This window comes from Triticum dicoccoides, chromosome 3B (assembly GCF_002162155.2).
Source record: "Triticum dicoccoides isolate Atlit2015 ecotype Zavitan chromosome 3B, WEW_v2.0, whole genome shotgun sequence".
Lineage (NCBI taxonomy): Eukaryota > Viridiplantae > Streptophyta > Magnoliopsida > Poales > Poaceae > Triticum > Triticum dicoccoides.
The window spans coordinates 758635320-758649414 of record NC_041385.1 but is presented as its reverse complement, the minus strand read 5'-3'; the positions used below and the strand labels follow the sequence as shown (position 1 = coordinate 758649414).

The window sequence follows — 14095 nt, the reverse complement described above, 5'->3', positions numbered from 1 at the left end:
CAGATAGTGATGATGAGAAAAAGACAGAGTTTAGATTTTTGGAAAACCGTCTTGGTCGAAGTGAAACCAAGTATGACAGCACCAAGCATGCCATTTACATCCAGAGTACACACTGCATGGACGTTGATCAGTAGTTACTGATCACATTCTAGAAGGCTGGTTGAAGCTGGTTTATTCTTTGTTTGCTTCTCCTTAAGGGTTCGAATTGATAATGCTTCTCATTCACTGATTTGGTTATGCCCACAACATTGCACATGAGTTACTACCAGCTAAGAATGAAAACATTTTGCCTGATTGGGAATCAAAGTTTTGAGTTTTGACACTTACCTACCTGTCACTCATATCCTGAAAGTGAAAAACGAACTGGTATTTTTTGAACAAAAAACTGAGGGGTAGCCTAACAGTAAAGCTTTGTCTCGAAGACAGAATACATACAAGGAGAAGGGGGTGGGGATGTGTACTACATGTGTATTTACTTTATTTCTTTGTGACGTTTGTTGCTTTGGCATCTTAATAAGAACATTTTTGTTTTAGTACTCTATGAGTTCTTCACGCGGCAACTTTTTTATTTTCTGCTGAGCTATAAATGGCAAATATTATCGGCCTATGAATCTTATTTACTTTTCTGTCTTCAATTAATCGACTGACAAAGGAGAAGTATACCATACCCAGGAATCAGCATTAGCATAGTCCAAATAATGTACAATTTAGCCCAATCAAACAGCTTGCATTCTTGAGATTTCAGCCGGCTTTTGCAGTGATTCATTAGCAGTCTGATGTATACAAGTTTTGACTTATTCCAGCCGATTGATGGTGTATTACTAGCTTATGCCCGCGCGGCGGCACGCCGCGCCCATGACAACGGAATTGTGTGTGTGCACTACGTTGGCGAGGTAATGGTTAGATCTTTTATCATTTGGAGCAAAGTACTGTACGTTTTAGTGCTACCGCTTGAGGTGATCGTTGACCGAATGAACCAAAGGAAATAGGATTTGCATATATATTTGTTGAAGTACAAAGAGGGCGTTACATGGCATAGAGAATGTTGGCTTTTGAACGGTAGATCAACTCACCCAGGAACTACACGTACGACGTGCAAAGCTAGCTAGCTAGCAACCAAGCAGCCAAGCTGCTGGATGGTGTCTAGCCGGCGACTTGCGTATGTACGTACGCCTTGCCGTAGCTTCCGTACGTGAGCGAGCTAGCGATCGATTCACTTTGGCTCTCGGCGGAACCTCAGGTAAACGTGGCAAACGAAACAACGATCGATGGAAGATCTTTGGTGTTAGCTACAGGCTCGTCTCGAGCCTGGTAGTTCTTTTGTATTGCTTTTCTTTTTCGTTCGTACAGATTACAGGGACTAGGTACATGTATATATTGCACGCAGGCTAGCTAATTACATGACCGAGACGTGTAGGATATCTGATCCTAGTAGGACTATAACTTGGATACATGCACGTTCCGTGCAAGTCGTGCTTAACTCTAACAGAGAACAGTTTGTTTTTCATAACACCAAGATCACCAAGGATAAATAAAAAAAAACGATCACCAAGGATGGTGAAAACAATTAGTGCACCAATGAAGGGATGGGTTGTTGTACAGAAGTCTAGCTATCTGTTGTAATTTGCTCTTTACAAAAACTGCTTGTATTTTCATCAGCACGGAGAGTGGGTACCCTCGCGTCGCCCCGCCTGGGCGACTCGAGGGCGAACGCGAGCGCCGCCGCCGGGCCTCATACATCTTCGATCCCTCGCCACCGCTTGAGGCTGGCGCTGGCCGAGGCGGCGGCTCGTCAACATCCCTCCGCCCTATGGTGGCTAGTCCGGCCGGCCATGGGGCTCTGAGGTGACGTCCGGCGAGTCTGGCCCCTGCAGGATCCAGATCTGGCATCTGCGGGCCTATAGGGCCTCGCCCGTCGTTGGTGCTGGCGTCGGCGGCGACGGCAGGCGCGGTTCGTTATGTGGCCGGCGGTCTACTCCGTCGGTTCTCCCTGCGTCAGATCTGAAGTTCTCCATCTGGTCCACTTCCCGCCGGATCTCGCATTGGTGATCTTCACCGGGCTGATGGTGGCCGGGCATGGTGGTGTGAGTCGGGTTTGGGAGAAATCCTTTGGTGGCTTGGCCATCCACGTCGGTGACACCGCCTGCGGGCGCTGCTTCCCTCCCTGGAGGCATCGACGAGATCCCTTCTCCCCACCCCCTCTTCTCCGACCCAAGGTTAATTCCTGTTATCCCTTGCGGATGCGGCAGCGGTGGCGCTCGGTGTCGTTACCTCCATGGGGGCGTCGTTTGGCTAGGAGAAGGTTATGTGTGGTACCATGTGGTTAATTCGGTCTCCTGACCCCCCGCCTCCCCCCTCCCGGACGAAAGTCCAAAATCCGTGGGATTGGGCAGCGACGATGACTTGTGCGAAGTACCCCTCATGAAGGCGCCGTCTGAGCTTGGGTGTTCGGGAGAGGACTCTGGCGGAGGGGATGGGACCAGCGGCAGAAGGTGGTGTTCGCGAAGGAGGAGCGGCGTGACATCTGGCACGTCGACAACGGCGGGTCTCAGCGGCATGGAGCAGCGCTCGCTGGTGGACGTGGGATGATGGACGAGCGCAGGATGGTGCCATTGTCTGGCGTCGTGGTGGCGTCGACGGCAGCTGGACCAGGCAAGGTAGATGCAGCAGTACAACATTGAGGATGGATTGGTGGCAGGTGGTTGCGGCGGCCTTATACCCGGCAGGCGTATTGGTTGAGGAGTGTGCCGGACTGGTGGGTGCCCCATACCCGGCAGGTGTCCTGGTTGGGCCCTTATGTCTTAGATGTTAGGTTTGGCTGCGAGGTCTGTTTGGATAGCAGTAGCGACAGATGTTGCCTATGGTGGTTTTAGTCTTACTATTGTATGACTTTGTAAAGTTTTGTGTGAATAATTAATAAAGTGGCTGCATGCATCGTCCAGATGCAGAGGCCGAAGGTCCTCCTACTTTTCTAAAAAAAATCAGCACGGAGAGTACACTACAGAATATGTTAAAATATACTCCCTCCGTCTCAAAATAATTGTATCAAGATCATAGATTAAAATCGCATGAGAAACGATTTCGCGGCGGCGTCTCCTAACAGCTATAGTGGCCACCATAGCGGGCAATCGCGGCTAATAGCCGAAAATTTTCTGGTGGAAGAGATGATTTCCGGAGGGTTTTGCTAATTTTTGAACTATTTAGAGGGATATGTGGAGGATTCCACGACAGCAGCCATAGCGTAGCAGGGAGGCTCCTACGCAGCTATAGTGGCTATTTCGCGGGCTAATTTGGGACGGAGGGAGTAGAAGATCACGCCATGGCCGAAGCACAAAAACAAGTGATTTTTTCTATACATATAACTAATTCTCAAGTACCGGCACAATATATATTTCTTAGGAGAACTTGGAATTTTAAAATTTGATGCTTAGAGCATTTCCACCGTTCGGGCCCCCAGGGCGGCGAAAAGAGGCTGCCTGAGAGCGAGCCGGCACTAAGTTGGCGCCCGGGGGTGGCTCGGTCTCTAGTCATCGCCCACAAGGTCGCCCTGATTTCGGCGAAAACTACGTAAACTCGGCAAAACTTTATTGAAATTTGTACAAAAAAGTAAAAACATGCAAACTACGCCAAACTAAGGCTAAACTACGCCGCTAGCCACTACCCCACATCCATTGCCCACCATCTACATGCCGAGAAGCCTGTAGAAGCGGGTGTAGTCGCCGCTACCGTCGTCGTCGTCGTTGTCGCGTGCTCGGCTGGAGCCACAGTCCCTGCTGCAGCCCTGCCCAGGGTCGCCATGCGCGGCCGGGAGCTGGACGGCCCGGCCTCTTCCTCCTCGTCGCTGTCGAGGATGATGGCGCCGCCCTCCTCGTGGCCGAGTCGACGGGCCTGGAGCTCCTCGTACGCCTGGCGCTGGCGGCGCACCTGCTCGCGGATGTAGTCCTCCTTCGCCCATTTCAGGGCGGACTCGTCGTCGGGAGCCACCATGTCGGCGTGCTCCGACTTCACGAGGAGCAGGCCCGGCTCTGGCTTCGGCCGGACCAGACGAAGGGAGCGCAGGGTGGGGCGGGCACCCTCGTTGATGACGGTGAGGCGGCATCATGCTTGCCGCAGGGGTGCGGGGGCGGGGAGGGGGGGGGGAGCTGACGAGGTGCTCGATGCAGCGTGGGATGTGGTACTCCTTGAGCAGCTTGTGAAGGAAATATGCCCTAGAGGCAATAGTAAAGTTATTATTTATTTCATTAATTCATGATAAATGTTTATTATTCATGCTAGAATTGTATTAATCGTAAACTTAGTACATGTGTGAATACATAGACAAAACCTATAGTCCCTAGTATGCCTCTACTAGACTAGCTCGTTAATCAAAGATGGTTAAGTTTCCTAACCATAGACATGTGTTGTCATTTGATGAACGGGATCACATCATTAGGAGAATGATGTGATGGACATGATCCATCCGTTAGCTTAGCATTATGATCGTGCTAGTTTCATTGCTACTGCTTTCTTCATGACTTATACAAGTTCCTCAGATTATGAGATTATGCAACTCCCAAATACCGGAGGAACACTTTGTGTGCTACCAAACGTCACAACGTAAAAGGTGATTATAAAGGTGCTCTACAGGTGTCTCCACTAGTGCAGAACCGGCCTTTAGTGCCGGTTCTTAACGGCCTTTAGTGTCGGTTCGCCAACCGCACTAAAGAGTGGGGACTAAAGGTCCCCCCCCCTTTAGTACCGGTTCGTCATGAACCGGCGCTAAAGTGCCACCACGTGGCACGAGACAGACCCGGGTGCGTGTAGGACATTAGTACCGGTTGGTAACACCAACCGGTACTAAATGTTTGGGTGTTTTTTTTTATTTTTTTCCTTTAATTTTGTGTTTTCAATTTAATTTAGTGATTGTTTTACATTATAATGAGTTGTTAAATCATTATATGAAAGTACCGCGGATTAGTTTCGACTAGATGCATTGGATCTAGTTACTAGCTAAGTGATCAAGTATATGCCATATCCATATATATTATACTTGATCACCTTAGGTGATCAAGTATAATATATATGGATATGGCATATACTTGATCACTTAGGTAGGATCCATCCAGCTGAAACTAATCTGCGGTTTCTTTCATTAAATGATATAATAACTCATCATTATTATCATATTAATATAAAAACTCTTGCATCATATCATCAACATGAGTATATATACTCTAGCTAGCTAGCTAAAAATCATCGTAGTCGTCATTATCACTATTTAATCATTATAGTCATTACCGCTATCTAATCACCACCAACACTAGCTTAAAGAAGAAACATTCACTTGTACCAGAAGCAAAAATATCATCGAGTTCAACATGATTGTCATGATATTATAAGTGTTCATAACACCACAAAAGCAAATCACTCTTTGAGATTAAGTTCAGAACGAAGAACACGGACATGAAACGACAAGTACTAAGAGCATGAACTAGCTAAATCACTCCTGCTGCTCTCTCTCAGGTAAAATAGCATATAACATGTATAGCTCTCCTGATTCATCATACTGGAGCATGCAGATGAACCTGTCTCCTAATCGTGGCATGCGCTTCTCATTGCTGCCTCCTAGTACTTCTCTGTGATCGTTAAATTTTTTCCTCAAATCTTTCACTATTAAGCATTCACCGCTTCTAGAAATCCTGAATGCACTCATGTGCAATGTAGGATATCTTGGCCGTAAGCTAACAATTGACATGCGGCCTTTTGTCTCGATCCCCTGAGGCACAACTTTCATCGGGAGTCCCTGTTGAAGAACATCATATAGTACTTAATTAATATACTTAGGAATGAAAGTTTAGCAAAAAAAATTATGTATGCAAAAGATGCACTGAGAACAAATAGTAAAAATCTTACCATCATTCCTAAATAGATGTGACCATAGTTCAATACGATCACTATTGGTCGCACGTTTTGAGTACTAACATTTCTAAGTGCAGGAAGAAAATTTGTCTTGATAGTATGAAGATCCTCAAGCCATGAAACATAATGACTTATGTCCTCGCAGTTTAGTTCAGCTCCGGGACAGTAGTAGGTCCTGTCTACCAAGCGTCAGACATGTTTGCTTGAATGGAAATAAGCTGTCAATGGAAATTAGTTGTCAATTATTTTTGAATAAGCAATATCAAAGACAAAAATATAGTTCAGAAGAACTCACATAATGGTAGAACTGGAGGCGTCTGCACATCGACCCATATGTCTCTATTACCTTCAATATCATCTCTTGGACGAATATCAAATGTGATAACCATATCAGGTTCAAATGCATAAGCCTTGCATAGTGATTGCCAAGTTTTGCATTCAAAATAGGTGTACGTGTTTGCATTGTATACTTTGACGTTGAAAGTATAACCATGCTCAGTTTTTAGGTAAACTCTCTTTACCTCCATAGTTTTCATAGCATTAAAACCTATCTTATCCAAGACAAAAATTCTTGCATAGCAGGGGATGCGCTAGTAGAATAGTGAAAATTTAAAATTATAAGTCAGACAAATGAAGCATATATAAGTCATGCTTAATTACGAAAACAGACACTTGTCGTTGTGACTTACTGTATTGAATTCGAAGGTCTCATCCAGCTTGATGCTGAATCGCCTATCATCAATAAGGAAATTTCTGTCGCACAGGCCGTGTTGGTCTTCATAGTATTCACACATAATGAAATCTTTTTCATCGTCAGATGACATTTCCTATGTTCATATAGGCGAAACATTAAACACTTACTAATTCAATTAATTCAACTACTTCTACTAATTCAACTAAGCATTTACTAAAAATAAACTTGCTCTATTAATTTTCTTACTAAAATAAACTAGTTCTATTAAAATCTCATATACCTAAATTTTAATTAGTTCAAATAATCTCATATACCTAAATTTTCTTATTAAAAATAAACTAGTTCTATTAATTCAACTAGTTTAACTAATCATTTATTAAAAATAAACTAGTTATATTAATTCAACTAGTTTAAATAATCTCATATACCTAAATTTTCTTATTAAAAATAAACTAGTTATATTAATTCAACTAGTTCAAATAATCTCATATACCTAAATTTTCTTACTAAAAATAAACTAGTTTTATTAGTTCAACTGATTCAACTAAGCATTTACTAAAAATAAACTAGTTATATTAATTCAACTAGTTCAAATAATCTCATATACCTAAATTTTCTTACTAAAATAAACTAGTTATATTAATTCAACTAGTTCAAATAATCTCATATACCTAAATTTTCTTAGTAAAAATAAACTAGTTCTAATTCATCTAACATTAACATTCTAACATTATAAAAATAAACTAGTTATATTAATTAATTCATCTAAACAATAGACAACAGAAAATAAGTAAAACAATATCTGTGTGTGTGTATAGTACTATGTGTGTATGTGTGTACGTACATGTGTGTGTGTATGTGTGTGTGGGTACGATCGAACGGGCGTACGGGCTGCGGGGGCGGCGACGACGGGCGGCGGGGGCGGCGAGGACGGCGAGGACGGCGAGGACGAACGGCGGGGGCGGCGCGGGCGGCGACGACGGGCGGCGGGGGAGGCGATCGAGGGCGGCGGGGGCGACGGCGCGGCGGCACGGCGGCTTCGGTGATAGATGTCGCGCGAGAGAAGTGGAGAAGAAGTGTCGATGGAACTGATTTTTCGTAAGTACCATATATATAGGAGGGGCCTTTAGTACCGGTTGGAGCCACCAACCGGCACTAAATGCCAATTTTGGCCAGCCCAAACGGCGGGAAACGAGGGCCTTTAGTACCGGTTGGTGGCTCCAACCGGTACTAAAGGGCAACACATTAGTACCGGTTGGAGCCACCAACCAGTACTAATGGTCGTGCGCTGCCACCCGCAGTGCACTATTTTTAGTCCCACCTTGCCGAGCGAAGGGCAGCCGCACTGTTTAGAAACCCAGTCGCGGCTGCTCTTTCGAACTCCTCTATATAGCAGGCTTCTGGGCCTAACTAGGGCGCGTTGCCCTGTAAGCCTGTCGGCCCTTGTGGGCCTGAATTTGCACACCCTAGGTTTGGCATGCCCACCGGGCAGCGCCCCAATAATTTTTTCTATAATTTTTTTCTTTTCTGCATTATTTATTTTCTTCTATGTATTTTTGAGTAATTTTTTATATAGTTTTTCTTTTCTGCATTATTTTTTTCTTCTATTTATTTCTGAGTAGTTTTTTTGCTGTATTTAGTTTCTTTGTGAATATTTTTGCTTTATATAGTTTTTTTCCTTTCTGCATTATTTATTTTCTTCTATTTATTTTTGAGTAACTTTTTATATAGTTTTTCCTTTTCTGCTTTTTCAGAGTTTGTTTTATTATGATTTACTGTTTCACGGTCATTTAGCTCTCTAAACAAATTGGTAAATGACTGAAAAACAACAAATGATTTCAGAACATGTTGGAAAAATATGATGTCACTTCGAATGCTGCATAATGCCGGCTCAAAAAAAGTCTGGAGTTCAAATAAGTTAAAAAATGAAGTGCCCGTGTAACAGAAGAGTTCTTGTCCGAAACCCTGATACTCCGAAAGAGATTGTTCAGTTTGTACACGAAGTTCGTCTAGTTTTTGCCGTGACCCTCTCCACTCTTTCGCACATGCTATGTGGGTGAAATGATGATACCTTCAACATTTTTAGAGTTTGTTTTGTAGTGATTTTCATTTTCACGGTCATTTAGCTCTGATCTAAACAAATCGGTGGCTGAAAAACAGCAAATGATGTCAGAACGTGTTGGAAATTGATGACGTCGCTTCGAATGCTGCATAATGCCGGCTCAAAAAAGTCTGGAGTTCAAATAAGATAAAAAAATGAAGTGCCCGTGTAACTGACGAGTTCTCGTCCGAAACCCTGATACTCCGAAAGAGATTGTCTAGTTTGTACACGAAGTGCGTCCAGTTTTGAAGCTCTGATCTAGACAAATTGGTTACTGAAAAATAGCAAATCATGTCAGAACGTGTTGAAAATTGATGAAGTTGCGGGGGATTGAGGAGGAGACCGAGTAAGTGGAGAGAGTGAGGGCGTAAACATGTAAAAATATACATCAAAAATACATTGATTATCAATGATCTTTTTGTGTACAATCTGAATTGTCAATATGAGTCCTCAACGGTTTAGAAACCGGTGAAGACTCATATTGAGTCCACAAATTATACACATAGAGTTCAATGAAGACCAAATGCTTGTGATAGTTTGAGAAGTAACATATTTAAATTGTGCATCTGAACGCAGAAAAAATACATTGATCAGTACCGCCTTTCAGCCAAAACGCGCTACTGCTACAGAGAAGTACATAAAAAATACATTGATCTTTTTGTATAGAATCTAAAAATGTCAATAGGAATCTACCCCCGATTTAAGAACCGGCGAAGACTCCTATTACAGCCACAGATCCTACACATAGAGTTCAATGAAGACCAAATGCTTGTGATAGTTTGAGAAGTAACATATTTAAGGTGGTCAAAATCTTGCTAGGGGAGCGAGGTGGGACTAAAAATAGCCCTGCCACAACCTCTTTACTACCGGTTCGTGCCATGAACCGGTACTAAAGATTCGTATTGAACCGGTACTAAAGATCTCCTCCCGCGTAGTCATTTGAACCGGCAATAATGGACACATTAGTGCCGGCTCATATGCTAACCGGTACTAATGTGTCTCAGATTTGACCCTTTTTCTACTAGTGCTCCAAAGGTGTTTGTTGGTTCGGCATAGACCGAGATTAGGATTTGTCACTCCGTGTTTCGGAGAGGTATCTCTGGGCCCTCTCGGTAATACTCATCAATATAAGCCTTGCAAGCATTGTGACTAATGAGTTAGTTGTGGGATGAAGTATTACAGAACAAGTAAAGAGACTTGCCGGTAACGAGATTGAACTAGGTATTGAGATACCGACGATCGAATCTCGGGCAAGTAACATACCGATGACAAAGGGAACAACGTATGTTGTTATGCGGTTTGACCGATAAAGATCTTCGTAGAATATGTAGGGACCAATATGAGCATCCAGGTTCCACTATTGGTTATTGACCGGACATGTGTCTCGGTCATGTTTACATAGTTCTCGAACCCGTAGGGTCAGCACGCTTAAAGTTCGGTGATGATCGGTATTATGAGTTTATGTGTTTTGATGTATCGAAGATAGTTCAGAGTCCCGGATGTGATCTCGGACATGACGAGGAGTCTTGAAATGGTCGAGACATAAATTGGACGACTATATTCGGACACCGGATGAGTTCCGGGGGTCACCGGATATGTATCAGAGTGCCGAGGGGTTATCGGAACCCCCGGGGGAACTAATGGGCCAACATGGGCCTTGTGGGAGCGAGAGGAGAGGGCCTAGGCCTGGCCGCCCCCCCTTGGGAGTCCGAATTGGAGAAGGAGGGGGGCGGCGACCCCTCTTTCCTCCCTCTCTCCCTCTCCTTCCTTCCCCCTTCCTCCTTCCTAGTTGGACTAGGAAAGGGGAGTCCTACTCCTACTAGGAGGAGGACTCCCCCCTCTCCTTGGCGCGCCCCAAGGGTGGCCTGCCTTCCCCCTTGCTCCTTTATATACGAGGGCAGGGGGCACCCTAGAACACACAAGTTGACATTGTTTAGCCATGTGCGGTGCCCCCCTCCATAGTTACACACCTCGGTCATATCGTTGTAGCGCTTAGGCGAAGCCCTGCGCCGGTAACTTCATCATCACCGTCATCACGCCGCCGTGCTGACGAAACTCTCCCTCGTCCTCAACTGGATCAAGAGTATGAGGGACGTCCCCGAGCGGAATGTGTGCTGATCGCGGAGGTGCCATACATTCGGTGCTAAGATCTGTCGGATCGTGAAGTGGAAAATCATTGTAACAAGAAAATAAAGTTTCTACGATCTAATCATGGAGGAGAATATTTGAGTTACGAGTTTGGTCTTCATTTGAAACAACATGGGATAGTATCAGAATTAACGCCACCTGGAACACTACATTGAAATGGTGTGTCCGAACATCGTAACAGTACTTTATTAGATATGGTGCGATCTATGATGTCTCTTACTGATTTACCGCTATCGTTTTGGGGTTATGCTTTAGAGACGGCTGCATTCACTTTAAATAGGGCACCATCAAAATCCATTGAGACGATGCCATATGAACTGTGGTTTGGCAAGAAACCAAAGTTGTCGTTTCTTAAAGTTTGGGGCTGCGATGCTTATGTGAAAAATCTTCAACCTGATAAGCTCGAACCCAAATCGGAGAAGTGCGTCTTCATAGGATACCCAAAGGAAATTGGTGGGTACAGCTTCTATCACAGATCCGAAGGCAAAATCTTTGTTTCTAAGAATGGATCCTTTCTAGAGAAGTAGTTTCTCTCGAAAGAAGTGAGTGGGAGGAAAGAAGAACTTGATGAGGTAATTGTACCTGCTCCCTTATTGGAAAGTAGTTCATCGCAGAAATCTGTTCATGTGATTCCTACACCAATTAGTGAGGAAGCTAATGGTGATGATCATGAAGCTTCAGATCAAGTTACTACCGAACCTCGTAGGTCTTCCAGAGTAAGATCTGCACCAGAGTGGTACAGTAATCCTATTCTGAAAGTCATGTTACTAGACCATGATGAACCTACGAACTATGAGGAAGCAATGATGAGCCCAGATTCCGTGAAATGGCTTGAGGCCATGAAATCTGAGATGGGGTCCATGTATGAGAACAAAGTGTGGACTTTGGTGGACTTGCCCGATGCTCGGCAAGCCATAGAAAATAAATGGATTTTTAAGAAAGAGACCGATGTAGATGGTAATATTACTGTTTACAAAGCTCGACTTGTTGCGAAAGGTTTTTGACAAGTTCAAGGAGTTGACTACAATGAGACCTCCTCACCCATGGTGATGCTTAAGTATGCCCGAATCATGTGAGCAATTGCTGCATTTTATGATTATGAAATTTGGCAAATGGATGTCAAAACTGCATTCCTGAATGGATTTCTACAATAAGAGTTGTATATGATGCAACCGGAAGGTTTTGTCGATCCAAAGGGTGCTAGCAAAGTGTGCAAGCTCCAGTGATCCATTTATGGACTGGTGCAAGCCTCTCGGAGCTGGAATAAACGTTTTGATAGTGTGATCAAAGCATATGGTTTTATACAGACTTTTGGAGAAGCCTGTATTTACAAGAAAGTGAGTGGGAGCTCTGTAGCATTTCTGATCTTATATGTAGATGACATATTGTTGATTGGAAATGATATAGAATTTGTGGATAGCATAAAGGGATACATGAATAAGAGTTTTTCCATGAAAGACCTTGGATAAGCTGCTTACATATTGGGCATCAAGATCTATAGAGATAGATCAAGACGCTTAATTGGACTTTCACACAACACATACCTTGATAAAGTTTTGAAGAAGTTAAAAATGGATCAGTCAAAGAAATGGTTCTTGCCTGTGTTACAAGGTGTGAAGTTGAGCCAGACTCAAAGCCCAACCATCGCAGTAGATAGAGAGAAAATGAAAGTAATTTCCTATGCTTCAGCCATAGGTTCTATCATACATGCAATGCTGTGTACCAGACCTGATGTATGTCTTGCTATAAGCATAGCAGGGAGATACCAAAGTAATCCCGGAGTGGAGCACTGGACATTGGTCAAGCACATCCTGAAATACCTAAAAAGGACTAAGGATATGTTTCTTGTTTATGGAGGTGAAAAAGAGCTCGTCGTAAATGGTTATGTCGATGCAAGGTTTGACACTGATCCGAATGATTCTAAGTCGCAAACCGGATACGTATTTTTATTGAATGGAGGAGCTGTCAGTTGGTGCAGTTCCAAGCAGAGCGTTGTGGCGAGATCTACGTGTGAAGCGGAGTACATTGCTGCTTAGGAAGCAGTGAATGAAGGAGTTCATATCTGATCTAGGTGTCATACCTAGTGCATCAGGTCCAATGAAAATCTTTTGTGACAATACTGGTGCAATTGCGTTGGCAAAGGAATCCAGATTTCACAAGAGAACCAAGCACATCAAGAGACACTTCAATTCCATCCATCATGAAGTGTCGGAAGGGGACATAGAGATTTGCAAGATACACATGGATCTGAATGTTGCAGACCCGTTGGCTAAGCCTCTTCCACGAGCAAAACATGATCAGCACCAAAGCTCCATGGGTTTTAGAATCATTACTATGTAATCTAGATTATTGACTCTAGTGCAAGTGGGAGACTGAAGGAAATATGCCCTCGAGGCAATAATAAAGTTATTATTTATTTCCTTAATTCATGATAAATTTTATTATTCATGCTAGAATTGTATTAACCAGAAACTTAGTACATGTGTGAATACATAGACAAAACCTATAGTCCCTAGTATGCCTCTACTAGACTAGCTCATTAATCAAAGATGGTTAAGTTTCCTAACCATAGACATGTGTTTTAATTTGATGAATGGGATCACATCATTAGGAGAATGATGTGATGGACATGACCCATCCGTCAACTTAGCATTATGATCGTGTTAGTTTCATTGTTACTGCTTTCTTCATGACTTATACAAGTTCCTCAGACTATGAGATTATGCAACTCTCGAATACTGGAGGAACACTTTGTGTGCTACCAAACATCACAACGTAAAAGGGTGATTATAAAGGTGCTCTACAGGTGTCTCCGAAGGTGTTTGTCGGGTTGGCATAGATCGAGATTAGGATTTGTCACTCCGTGTTTCGGAGAGGTATCTCTGGGCCCTCTCGGTAATACTCATCACTATAAGCCTTGCACGCATTGTGACTAATGAGTTAGTTGTGGGATGAAGTATTACAGAACGAGTAAAGAGACTTGCTGGTCACGAGATTGAACTAGGTATTGAGATACCAACGATCGAATCTCGGGCAAGTAACATACCGATGACAAAGGGAACAACGTATGTTGTTATGCGGTTTGACCGATAAAGATCTTTGTAGAACATGTAGGAACCAATATGAGCATCCAGGATCCGCTATTGGTTATTGACCGGACACGTGTCTCGGTCATGTCTACATAGTTCTCGAACCCATAGGGTCCGCACACTTAAAGTTCGGTGACGATCGGTATTATGAGTTTACGTGTTTTG

The 14095-nt window shown here is 43.6% G+C and overlaps 1 protein-coding gene across 1 annotated transcript in view; it reads right to left on the bottom strand.

Moving 5' to 3' along the window:
• Positions 1-327: 327 nt before the first annotated feature.
• LOC119279933 overlaps positions 328-14095 on the bottom strand; it is a 28905-nt gene continuing 15137 nt past the window's right edge. The window contains exons 3-5 of the mRNA XM_037560984.1: positions 4109-4180; positions 3727-4029; positions 328-345 (exon numbers count right to left, since the gene is read on the bottom strand). Of these exons, the coding sequence (XP_037416881.1) occupies positions 328-345; positions 3727-4029; positions 4109-4180 (393 nt within the window). The remainder of the gene's footprint in view (positions 346-3726; positions 4030-4108; positions 4181-14095) is intronic.